The 12609-nt window shown below is 49.2% G+C and overlaps 1 protein-coding gene across 1 annotated transcript; it reads left to right on the top strand.

Moving 5' to 3' along the window:
• The first annotated feature begins 8020 nt into the window (after window positions 1-8020).
• On the top strand, window positions 8021-9590 carry Id3 (inhibitor of DNA binding 3, dominant negative helix-loop-helix protein). Its single transcript, XM_005394768.2, has 3 exons — window positions 8021-8390; window positions 8505-8586; window positions 9093-9590. Exons 1-2 carry the CDS (start codon window positions 8091-8093, stop codon window positions 8562-8564), a joined length of 360 nt encoding a protein of 119 aa, XP_005394825.1. The 5' UTR covers window positions 8021-8090; the 3' UTR covers window positions 8565-8586; window positions 9093-9590.
• The last annotated feature ends 3019 nt before the right edge of the window (window positions 9591-12609 follow it).

The raw sequence follows: 12609 nt of genomic DNA, 5'->3' as shown, positions 1-12609 counted from the left end.
CGCGGCGGGGGAGGGAGGGGAGGAAAAGGCCACCCGGGCGCGCAGCCCATTGTCCTGGTGGCCCTGCTCTGCACCTGGCCCGGAGATTGCGGGAAGACGGACATATACTGAAGCGGGCTGGAGAGAGGCCGCACCCCGGGAAGGGTCTGTGCGGGGCCAGCACCCGGGAGAGGACGCAGATTAAGCGCGCTGCAAACCTCACCTAGTGTGCGCGGGTCTCCGACCCGAGAGGGTCCTACACGCGCGCGCGCACGCTGCCTGACCCCATGAGCTTCTGTGGAGCGAAATGGATTTCTAATGCGTTTTGCTTTCCTTGCCATCCCCACTTTTTCCCTTGGTGGTACTGGGAATTGGACCCAGGAATGCTGAGCTACTTCCCCAGCCCTTTTAATTTTATTTCTAGAGAGGTTCTTGCTAAAATGTTAAGGCTGGCCTCAAACTTGCAATCCTCCAGCCTCAGCCTCCTGAGTAGCTTGGGTTACCGACAGGCACCACCACACCTGCCAGATTTCTTGTTAAAAGGATCTGACTCGGGCCGGGCCTGGTGGCGCATGCCTGTAATCCCAGCACTCGGGAGCCTGAGGCAGGAGGATCATTAAGAGTTTGAGACCAGCCTGGGCTACCAAGTGAGCTCAAGGCTGGCCTGAACTGCATAGCGAGACCCTGTCTCAAACACACACACACACACACACACACACACACACACACACACACACGGATCTGACTCTCCCTCAAGTTGATGGCCATTCAAAGCGTAAACTGTAGTCCGGGGCAGCCCTTTTCTGCCTCCCAACATCTGTGATCTGGGGTAAGTTACTTCACCTTTCTGAGCCTCAATCAATACGAGGATTGAAGGAAATAATACATGTAAAATGCCCAGCTCATGGTTGACAGCAAAAGCTACCCTTCAAGCCGAAGTCATGGAGAATGCCTGTAATCCCAGCACTCTGGACGTTTGGGGCCAGGGCTATTGGGAAATCAAGGCTGGCCTGGGAGACCCTGTCTCAAAAAAACCTTCTTAAACCTGCGGAAGCCTGGGTGATTATGCTCAGGGATAGCTTTGGGAGGTTCCTTGTGAGATGTCCCTGCCGGGGCCTTCTGGCAACTGCATTTCCAGCTCCCTTGAAAGCGCTAGACAGGTTGAGGAGCCCTTTCCTCTGTGACAGTGTCAGCTGTGTTTCTGGGCCCAGTCCCCTCCTTTTCCTAACTCTCAGTTCTGGCAGCCTTTGAACTGCAGCTGGGATCTAGGCCAAGGCAAGACAGTGTCTAGGTAGGGTGGACACCACTCTTCAGCTCTTAAAGACTTGTGTTTATTTTTATTTATTTAGTTAGAGACAGGGTGTCACTAAATCACCAACTTAGTTGCCCAGGCTGGACTCAAATTTACAGTCCTCCTGCTTCAGCCTCCAAATTTATAATCCTCCTGCCTCAGCCTCTAGAGTGCTGGGATTATAGTCATGTACCACCGTGCTGGAATGCTTCAAGACCTTTTTTTCCCCTGCCTTTGTCTTTTCCTGTCCTGGATCCTTTCATCTTTCTAAAACCTTTCCTGAACTCAAATTGATAGGGATCCAAATGCAACTGTTAGCTCCTATCTAAAGCAGAGAACATTATGCCTGGGAGTCAACCTGCACTTTAGTTAGCTTATCTATTTATTGTTTTTATGGAACTAGGGATGTGCATGCCTAGGTAGGCAAGTGCTCTGCTACTTATCCATACCTCTAGCTCTGCATTTGAATTTTAAATCTCACCCCTAAAGTGGTGGCCTCCCAAAAGTGATTACTGGGGTGGAACTTAATTCACTACATCTTTTCTTCATGCCGGATCTGTGCCAGGCACTGTGAGGGACACAGAGACTAGGGAGACTCATTGGAAAGTAGGTGAGCTTTGTGGGGTGGTTGGGAATGCTCAATGAAACAGAAAGAAAATTCTTTGGAAAAAAAATAAAACCTCTGCAATATATGCTTACAAGTTTTATTCCTTTTACTATCTGTGGGTTTTTCTTTGTTTTGTTTGTTTCATTTCGTTGCTTGTGTTTTTGTTTTTGTTTTGTTTTGTTTTGTTTTGTTTTTTAGACAGGGTCTCTCTATGCAGTTAAGGCTGGCCTTGAACTCACTATGTAGCCCAGGGTGGCCTTGAACTCACAGCGAGCCTCCTGCTTCAGCCTCCCGAGTGCTAGGATTACAAGCATGCACCACCACACCTGGCCTTTACTCTTTGTTAAATCAGTTAAATTCCTTCATAACCTGCTGATGCTTTTCAGAGTCTAGAAATTACAAACTCTCTTCCTGACAGAGAACTGAGGCAAAGGCTACCCTCTAGAACCTCTACGGTGAGGAAACTGGTTGTTTGGTGCCTGAACATTGTAACCTGCTTAAATATCTGTCTCATGGTGTGTAAGGTAGTTTGAGCCACAAGCCTGGGTTTAAATCTTGATTGTTGAATCCCCCCCACACACATACACCAGGTGTGTAGACAAGTCTCTTTGAATTTCACTATCCAGAAAATAATTATAAAAATCCCTACCTCCCAAAAGTTGATGACAGATTATACAAGATAAAGCACTAGCACAACACAGGTCTCCAGAAAATGACTTCTTTTCTGCTTGCTCTGTGGCTGCCTGTCCCTCTCCCCCAGATGCAGAGCCAGCCCTTGAATGTCCCTGGGTCACTTCTGACCTTGTTAACTTCAGGGTAATGTAGCTGGATCAAGAGAGGCTGGCTTTGGGAGAGAGAGAGAGAACAGAGGAGACTCAGCTCCAAAGCTGACTCCTAAAAACAAGAATAGTCATTCTCTAAGAAAAAACGTCAGAGCTGAGGGTGTATATAGCTCGGTAGTGCAGAGTGCACTTAGATGTGCAAAGCTCCCCTCCTCCCACACCCCCTGAGGCACGGACAGCTGGAAATGTCCATAAAATTTCCAATGCTGAATCTTTCTGCCTAGAGAGCAGTGTCCTTTCAGGGACACCCCCAACACCTCAGTGCCTAAAAGTCTGCCTTGCTGTTCTCTATCTGGTAGAATAAAAACCCTCACAGGTCCAAGCTTCCTTCCTAGGAGGTCCTTGGAAGGTCAGAAGGCAAAGCATATATACAGAAACTTGGAGACAGGCAGACCTGGGGGCAAATTTTGGATCTGCTACATGCCAGATATGTGACCCTGGACAAGCACTTTCACCTCCCTAAGCCTCTATCTCCTTGTCCATAAAAGAGAGCAAGGAGAAAAACAGGGCTGAAGGTAAAGCTCAATGGTAGAGCCCAGCTTGGATGGAGCATCGGGTTAGACACCCACCTCTGCAAAACAAACAAACAAACAGTGGGTGAGAAGGCAAACAGGTCGCAGCAAACAGGACTCAATGAATAATGATAATGATATAATAATAGTAAGAGCAGCTCTGAGTGCTTCTGAGCTGGACAGTAGCTTATTTTGAAGACCCCTGAGATGTCCACCCTAGTCCCAACGCTTCCAGTATTGTCTTCCTCAGTATTTCCTACATTGCTTTGTTTTTTGTTTGTTTGTTTTGTTTCCAGTATCAGGAATCGAACTCACGACCTTGTGCTTGCCAGGCAGGCGCTGTGCCACTGAGCTACATCCCCAGCCCCAGTATTGCCTACATTGCTGAGAAGAGCCTGAGCAGGCACCACTAAGCTCACCTGGCACCTTCTCTCCCACTCAGTAGGGGTGATGTCACATCATAGCACATAACAATAATTGGTTCTCATAGCACGTTCTGCCCCTTGTTCCCACAAGCCTCCAGGCTGTGAAGTAAGTGGAAATGATTTTTCTTCTCACTTATATAGAGGACACCACTGAGCTGAGTGAGGATGGGTAGTTTGGGCAAAGGGTTTGAGCATCTTGATTTGGAGTCTCCTGTGTGTTCGCCTAGGTCTCCAACTGTACTTTGGAGTCCAGATGCACCGCTGAGAGGATGGATGTTTTTTCTGTGTATGGCTGGAAAGTCTTCAGTATACCTTTCCAGCACGTTAAAAGCAAGCAGGTACATATTAGGATATTCAGCATCTGGGAATGTTCAGAGGCCAGGGCAGACCACCCTCACACTAAGAAGAGGCAGGAGGCAGAGGGGACCGTGAGTCAGAGGAAGAGGAGGTCTGGATCCTGGCCACAGGTCAACCACTGGCATCCTAAGTAGTCTTGGGCAACTCTCCGAGGTCCCCTTGATCCCCAAGTCTGCAAAGTAAGTGGGAAAAAGATAGCTAGCTAGATTGATAGAAGCTCAGGCTAGGCCAAAAAAAAAAAAAGACATCTGCAATCCTCATCATCATTACTTTCACTTTGAAATCAACAGCTCAGAGACCCCACTGCCACCCCATTTTAAACTTTTGAAGACAAAACAATATAACTTAATAGTGCTGCCAACTCCTAAAAAACAAAAAACCAGAGAGCACATCACTGAAATCTTTTTCTTCCTTTTTTAATTTTTGGCAGAGGAAGATTCAGTTCCTGGAAGTGCTTACAAAATGATTCCTGACACTGGGAGGAGATAGTTAAAAGAAAAAAAGGGGCGGGGGGAGTTGTATACATGTATAGATAAAGGAGAAGGTGGAAAGAAAATGAATAAACAAAAGAAAGAACGAAGAGAAAGAAGGAAGAAAGAAAGGAAGGAGAGAGACACACAGAGAGAGAGACAGAAAGAGAAATTAAATTAGTTTAAAGGGCCCCAATTCAAGGAACGTTATCAAGTTCCCAGCATCTGCAATTCACAAGCAGCTCTCGGGTCCGGCGGCGCAGGCTCCGCCCCTTTCTCGGGTGTCGGGCGCTCATTGGTGGGGGAAGCAGTCGCCGGCCGGTGACTGCCCGAGGAAAGGTTGCCTGGGACACGCATCCCTGTGTGAACGCATGACGTCCCACCCTGGCGCCAGGCTGTCTGGGGCTGAGTCTTAGATCAACACAGCTGTGGGACCGGGACCCACAGCTGGGCAAAGGAGCGGATTCCTCAACAAAAAATAGGATTGTGAGAAAAGTTCTGAAACAAAAACAGCGCAGACAAAAGCCTTAATGACATCCTTTCATAAAAATAAAAAATGCAAGAGGGGGGAAAAAGCTGGTAAAAGGAGCAGAACTGGGAACAGAAAGTTCAGAGGCATTTGGAATAAGAGGCTGAGGCCCCGCCACCGCTAAACAAGTTGCAGAAGGCCTGAGCTAGCCTGTCCAGTCCGCTGTGGGGGAAAAGAACTCTATTCAGCGTTCCCAACCCAACCGTAACCCGCTTTTTTTTTTTTTTTTTCAGAATTAGAATCTTAGTTTGGAGAAGACTCCTAAAGGTCATTTGTGTGTGCCCCCCACCTCCCATTCCCAGTCCAGAAAGTAAGGTCCAGAAAGAAAAGAAATTTGTCTGAGGGCAAGTTACTGGCACGAACAGAACAGAATTCTGCTCGCTAATCCCACTGCATCCTTCTGCCTGTGTCACACACAGCCTGTGGGCATTTCATCCTGGAAGCATCATGGGAAATAATAAATGTGAAGGTGATTTACAAAGCATAAACCACGACACAAGCCTGAGGCATTAGCAGTAGCAATGTAGGAGGGGGAGGGAGAAAAGAACTGGGTGGGCCCAGCACCACCACACACCTGGCCCCATGCTGGGTCCCTAGGCACCAGGGAGACAGAGATCTAGTGGAGGGGCCTTGTCAAGCCCCTTGCAGCACAGAAGACGCAATCTATAATTATTTGTTGAATGAATGAGATTGGTCTGTGTGGCCCCATTTTTTAGAGTGGAAAATTAAAGCACAGGTGACTTACCCCACATTCACACAGTAAAAGAGAATAATGGAGGTTTGAACGTAAATCTGTCTGGCTCTGAAGACCATGTTTTTTTTTCTAGAATCTCCTGGCTTGACTATTTTGCACAAACCAGAAATCTGCATGATAGAAAAAGAATCTTCTGTCTGATTATTTAGGAGTCCCTACAGCCACTGTTTCTCCCTCCCGTGGTCAAATAGCTGGTGCTTCTTTAGCATATAGAGACTGACTTGTTCCTTAACAGGTTACTTTCTCCCTCTTTCTTATAGTGAAAAGGCTGTCCTTGAAAACATGACTATTCCAAGAAGAAAACTTTTAAAGTCCTCTTTTTAAAAAATTAAAAAAAATTTTTTTTTAATTTTTTGAGACAGGGTCTTGCTATGTAGTTCAAGCTGGTCTTGAGCTCACTTTGTAGCCCAGGCTGGTCTTGAACTCGCAACGATCCTCTTGCCTCAGCCTCCCAAGTGCTGGGATTACAGGCATGCGCCACCATGCCCGGCTGAAGTCCTCTGTCCTGAGACACACAGAGAGAACCCTTTCGTATGATGGCTTCTATTCTTTGTGGTGTGGTATGAGACATTTCTTATACTATCTCCTCTCTGGGTCCTTTGCCACCCCACACCTGCTGATTTCAATTTCACAGAACCTTCGACTTACAGAGTTGGGAAGGATTTAAAATAATCACTTAGTACCATCTCCTCATTTTACTCACAAGGCAAACTAAAGCCAGGGTTCCTGGGCTTATTCAAAATTCTTGACCAATGGTTGGCAGAGCTGGCGTGCCCAAGATTTCTAGTCCAGTGTCCTTTCCACTATGTAACTATTTGAAGACTGTCCTAGCTCTGAGCTCCCATTGTCCTGTTAATCAGTGCCACGCAGTACTGAACTCTTAATTGTTTCCTGTGTTAATCTTGTCTCCCCAAATCGTGGGATTCTTGAGAACAGGAGCCACTGCTTTACGTAAGGTGACTCCATAAATATTTACTAACTGATAATAGATTAAGAGAGCAATCACTTGGTCATTATCAAGATGGAAACCAGAATCTTGGAACTGCAGATTCCCCAAAATCCTGGGAAGGGACAAGAAGACAAGCAAAGAATATTGAACACAGTGTGTCCTTTTGCAATACGAGATTTTAGCTTGCCTGCCCACCAGTGTCTTTTCTGGTCTCTTAGAATTGGAGCTACTTCAGCAAGGCTAAGAATAATCAAGTCCAGGTGACTACCCTTCCACAACAGAAAGGGACAGACAACAGAGTGATGAGATTATCATTGTTTTCTGCACAGAAGTATGTGGAAAGTTGGGGACAAATGGGGAAGCAAAAGTTAAAATAGATTTGCTGACCCAAAGAGGAGGGAACTCCTAAAAAAGTTTATACAGAAATTGTTCCTTCTTGTCCCCCATATTTGAAACCCTGTACAGAATTCTAGTCAAATTTGCTTTCGAAGCTCGGCTGGGCATACATTTGGTTCCTTATAAAGTTTCATGGGGCAAAAGGTCCAAGCTCTTTTCTTTCTCCATGCAAAACGCATGAATTCAAGGCAGCTTTCTTCTTCTTTTTTTTTCTTCTTTCCCCCTGTTGCTCAAATAAATAGTGTTCTTTGCTCAAACCCTTTTCCCCTCCTCCTTCTGCAATCTCAGCGCCTAGCCCAAATCTGTTTTCTTCATTGTAACCTCAGCTTCACCGCAATTAATTTTTTTTCCCTCTGGTCACAAGATAATTCCTGACGCCAGTGAGTCTGGAGGTCAGACGAACAGCAAATTGGGGAACAAGGCGGCACTAATTCCTTACAAGTTTCCCTTGAAAAATCTTTTGCTTAAAAAAAAAAAAAAACTTAGCTGTTCAGGGATTTATGACCTCGGAGGAGCTGTGGGTTCGAACCAGTGTGGGGATAAGAGTGGACTGGCAGGGGGTAGGGCAGCTCAAAGATCTGGGGCACTGCCAGGAAAAGGCAAATTCTGAAAGTTAATGGTTTTAAGTGATTTTTAAAATCCTTGCTGGCGAAGAGGCCCGCCTCTCCCCAGTATCAGCGCTTCCTCATTCTTTGAATCCGTGGCTCCGCGGTCTTCTCGGCGTCAGACCAGCGGGAGGAAGCCTGTTAGCAATTTAAGCGGGTTGTGAACGCCCAAGGTTGGGGAAGGCAGGGCCAGACTGTCGGGGCGTGGCCGGGGCGGGTTATTTTGAATAAAGGGGCGTGTCTTTGAGGCGGGTTCTATAAGAGCGGGCAGCAGCGGGCGTGCGCGCATTTCAAGCTTCTCCAGTGGGTCAGTTTTGGTTTTTTTTTTTTTTTTTTTTTTGGTTCTCTCGGGACCTCCAGTCTCAATCTCCGATATGAAGGCGCTGAGCCCCGTGCGCGGCTGCTACGAGGCGGTGTGCTGCCTGTCGGAACGCAGTCTGGCCATCGCGCGGGGCCGTGGTAAGAGCCCAGCTGCCGAGGAGCCACTGAGCCTCCTGGACGACATGAACCACTGCTACTCGCGCCTGCGGGAACTGGTGCCCGGGGTCCCGCGAGGCACCCAGCTTAGCCAGGTGGAAATCCTGCAGCGCGTCATCGACTACATCCTCGACCTGCAGGTGGTCCTGGCTGAGCCGGCCCCTGGACCCCCAGACGGTCCGCATCTCCCCATCCAGGTGCGCGTGGGAGCCGGGGCGGGGCGGAGCTGAGCGCCAGAGATAGGATGCTGCGGGTCCCCGCAGAGGTCTCGGAGTCCTCCGCGTAACTCTCCCCTTGTCCTCCCTTCTCAGACCTCTGAGCTTGCTCCGGAGCTTGTGATCTCCAACGACAAGAGGAGCTTCTGCCACTGACCCAGCGTCCTGGCACCTCTAGGTAAGTATCCCTTCCTTGGTGGGGCGAGGACGAAGGCTTATATGGCCTAAGGGAGTTGGCTGGCCCTGTTGAGGACTGCTAGGGAAGCCAAGGTCAGAGGGGCAAGTAAGATGGTCTCTTCAAATGAACGGCAAAACCGACCGTTTCTATCTAGTGTGCGCTTCAGTCTTAAATTCACGTTGCCCTGCCCTTACCCCAGTGGCCAACGACCGGGGAAAGTAGACCCAGGTCCCACTAAATAGCCTTTTTGTTTGAAGCGGGAAAGGGAGTTGTGTCTGCCTCAGCCCCCTTCCAAACTGTGTCACTTCCAAGGGAGAGGGATAGCGGCAGCTCGGCCTGTGGTCCTTTGGCACCAACTGGGTGGGGGCTATGTGGGGCGCGGAGTTATCAGCTGGAGGTAGAGACCAAGTTTCCTCCCTGGCGCCGGCCAGTCTGCGGACGGCCCCCGCCTCGGCGCGCTCGGCGGAAACTGACGGCTCCCTGGTCTTCTTTCCTCCCTCGCCCAGAACGCAGGTGCTGGCGCCCGTTCCGCCTGGGACCCGGGGACTCTCTCCGGCCGGAAGCCCGAGGGCATGGATGAGCCCCAACCTCGCCCGGCCCACTTTACTTCCCCAAACCCCTGCCTCGAGGCTGGACCCGGCGCCCCGGAGTGAAGGACTGTGAACTTGGGTGGCCTGAAGAGCCAGAGCTAGCGCTGGCCACCAGTTGGGCAACGCCACCTTGCCCCCACCCCACCCCCAAGTTTTAAAGACTTATCTTTTCAGAGCGTGGAGGGCTGGGGAGTAGGGGATGGCTGCTCTCCGAACTCTGCCAAGGCGGTGTTAGAGCTGGTCTTCTGGTCTCCTTGGAGAAAGGCTCTGTTTCCCAGATTATGAACTCTATAATAGAGTATATAGCTTTTGTACCTTTTTTGCAGGAAGGTGACTTTCTGTAATCATGCGATGTATATTGAACTTTTTATAAAAGTTAACATTTTACATAATAAAAACGATTTTTAAACACTTTATGGTCTCATCACTGGCCTCCTCATTCTTTGAGTATTAATGCTATTTCTCACGTGGTAGCTTTAGGAAAATGAATATCCTTGGTGCTCGGGAAAAGCAGACTTAGTCCCTTGAGGTGAGAAAATCACAGCTGAAATTGAGAGGCAGGGTGGGATGAGGTGGTGGAAAAGGATTATGATAGGATCCCCAAATGCACTGGGGGTCCAGCAGAGAAAAGATCCCGGTCCTGCCCTCTCATCTGACATAGACTGGCGCAAGCTCCCCCAGCAAGGTGGGAGGTGAGTTCTCAGTTCCTTTGAGACCTGGCAGTGGCTGTCCTCTTCGATGTCATTAGTTACTCACCATGCCTTTCTAGCAGGGGATGTGGTAAAGAGTGGCGCCTTGAGTTAGCCTCATCTGGTGCTGTCATGGGTGGTGGTTGATAGACCCATTTCAGAGATGAATAAATTCAGCATGGGGCCTGGTTTCATTTCCTTCATGCTTTCTGGTATGGCTTCCCCCTGGGCTTCCCAAGTTGGGAAAAGAAGAGCAGGAGCTCTTTCCTCAAATCTGTAGCCACCCTGAAAAGATGTGTAGGTTAGTTGGGAAGTACTGGTACCTATTCTTCCCGGATGCAATATAGGTTCTGACCCTGAGCAGGGAATTTGAGGGAGAGACCCTTCAGCCCTTAACTCCTCTGGCATCCCTGTCCTCCCTCCGCTGGGAACCTACTCTGTAAGCATTTTTGTCTGTGTTTCAAAAGGGAGAAGGGGGGCTCAGTAGCAGTGGATCTGGACCAGGTTCTCACAGCCCCTGAGAGCAGAGATAGGATCTGAACCTTAACTGCAGTCAGTGGGTGTAAGGTGGGCAGGATCAGGGACTGTAACTGGCCATTCTGTGCGACCAGGACTTGAGTGGGACAGAAGGCAAGACATCAACCACTGCCATCACCTACTGCCCCCCACCTGGTGGCTCCCCAGGTGGGCTCCATTGGCACCTGGCCTCACCGGATTCCTGTTTATGATATGATGTCATCTTTGTGTTGGCCCCTGGCATGTGTTACTTCAGTGTTTCATAACAAACATGTCATGTCATCACCCTTTGTGCCTTAGCCCCGGTGAGCTTTCTGGAGCACACAGGGGCATGGGGGGGGGGCGTACAGCCTCTTTCTCTGCCAACCATCCTCCCAACTTGACCAGTTGTTTTCACCTTGTTTCTAGTCCTGGTTCTTCCAGTGATCTAACAGTATGAACACTTTACAAAGTATACATATACGTAACTTCACAGAGCAGCAGCCCCTCAACCCTCCAGAATCCCTTAGTCTCTATATGAAAATCCCTTATTCCAAACCAAATACAAGACCCCATCTGGGTTTGCTTTAGATTGTGTATTAGGGAAGCCTAATATACAATAGCTATGATGGCTCTGGGGACAGCCACAGGAGGATAAAAATCCCTGCCTGCAGGGTACCAGCTATGTCTCTGCACGCTAGACACTTTGCCTCTTTTGAGCCTCAGCTTCCACATCTGTAAAAGGGAGCTGATTTTGAGGAAGTAGTTGAGATGCCTGGCCCCACATGACATCATTAACTGCAGCAGATCCAAGTATTTAAACTCAATGGCCTGTACTCATTTCTGAATACAAAAGTCTGGTTTTTGCTTGCTCAGAAGTTGCAGGACGGGGCTAAAGAAAGCTGCATCGCTCCTCTGTCCGGCGGCTTGGAGCCAGCTACTTCACTTCTGTGAGGTGCTCTCTTTGCCTGGCTGCCTCCCTCAGCTGAAGGTAATGGTGGGAAAGTTCTCTGAAGTGCATCACACACCTACCAGGCCTTATTAAGCTAATTCCAAGGAAATTGCTTGTCAGGACTCCCAGGACTGGGTTGTTCAGGTGGCCAGGACAAAAGCTTAGACCAGTGTGCCAATCTATTAGTCATTAGACAGTGAAAGCAATCTGGCCCTAGGAAAGAACACTCTCGGAGGATAGTAGTGTCTTCTGTCCTAACACTTATCTAGTACTCACCGGGTGCCAAACTCCATTTTATCTTAATTTTCTCTAATTGTCACTACAACCCAGCAAGGTTGTCATTACGCCTGTTTCGCTGAGGAAACAGACTCACAGGCTGAATAACCCGATCGAGGTCACAGCAAGGCAGTGGCAGTGGGTTGAGGGACACCGGTGCCTTTCTCTAGCTGCAAAGTCCACGTTCTCGTCCTTTTTTTTTTTTTTTTTCTTTTTGAGACAGCGGTTCACTCTGCAGTTCAGGCTGGCCTTAAACTCACTGCGTAGCCTAGGCTGGCCTCGAACTCACAGCGACCCTCCTGCCTCAGCGCTGAGATTACAGGGGTGGGCCACGAAGCCCAGCGCGTCCTGACTTCTGAGGAGCTCCTTTTCCCGCGCCGGCCACGTACGTGGCTATTTGGGTCCCAGTTGGAGTTTGGTGGAGGAAAAGACCTGCGGTCATCCCGGGGTTCCTCCCCCTCTGTGAAAGGGCGGTGGGCGATGACATGGTACCTCTTCAAGGTTTGTGGTTTGATAAAAAGACTACAGTCATAAAGTATCTACCAGGCTCCCGAAACTACAAGATTCACTATTAAGTGAGTGTCTTGCACTCATTTTGCGTGTGATCTTCCCATCAGCTCTGAAACACAGACATTTGGGAGCTATTTTTACTTTGTAAATAATCTCAGAACAGGCAGAATAACTTGCCCGTAGCCGCACAGCAACTAAGTAACAAAGCAGAGATTCAAATTCACGCCTGTGACACCAGAAACGGTGCCACGAGTCTAGGAGGCCAGGGAAGCCCTCCCCAGCTGTGGATGTGCGGGACAACTTCCAATTCATTACCCATCTTCCTGGCCTCATCGCTACTGCTGCCCTCTACGCCATGCTGCACCCTAAAATCTTTGGGGCTGTCTTTCCTGCAGAGCCCTTTCCAGGGCTGCCCTCTACCCACCCGCGGGCCTTGGGGAGAGAGCGCTCCCCACCCGCGGCTGCTCAGCGCCGGGCGGGGCGGAGCCTCGGCCCACGTGGCCCGGCGCCC

Source organism: Chinchilla lanigera, unplaced genomic scaffold, assembly GCF_000276665.1.
Source record: "Chinchilla lanigera isolate Chin_1 unplaced genomic scaffold, ChiLan1.0 scaffold00051, whole genome shotgun sequence".
NCBI lineage: Eukaryota > Metazoa > Chordata > Mammalia > Rodentia > Chinchillidae > Chinchilla > Chinchilla lanigera.
This window is presented reverse-complemented; position numbering and strand designations above follow the sequence as displayed.

What these genes read in the sequence shown, in the direction of transcription:
- Id3 (XM_005394768.2), top strand. Translation starts at nt 8,091, where the DNA reads ATGAAGGCGCTGAGCCCCGTGCGCGGCTGCTACGAGGCGGTGTGCTGC. An exon ending in GTCCGCATCTCCCCATCCAG is followed by an intron (nt 8,391 to 8,504) that starts GTGCGCGTGGGA and finishes CTCCCTTCTCAG; the next exon opens with ACCTCTGAGCTTGCTCCGGA.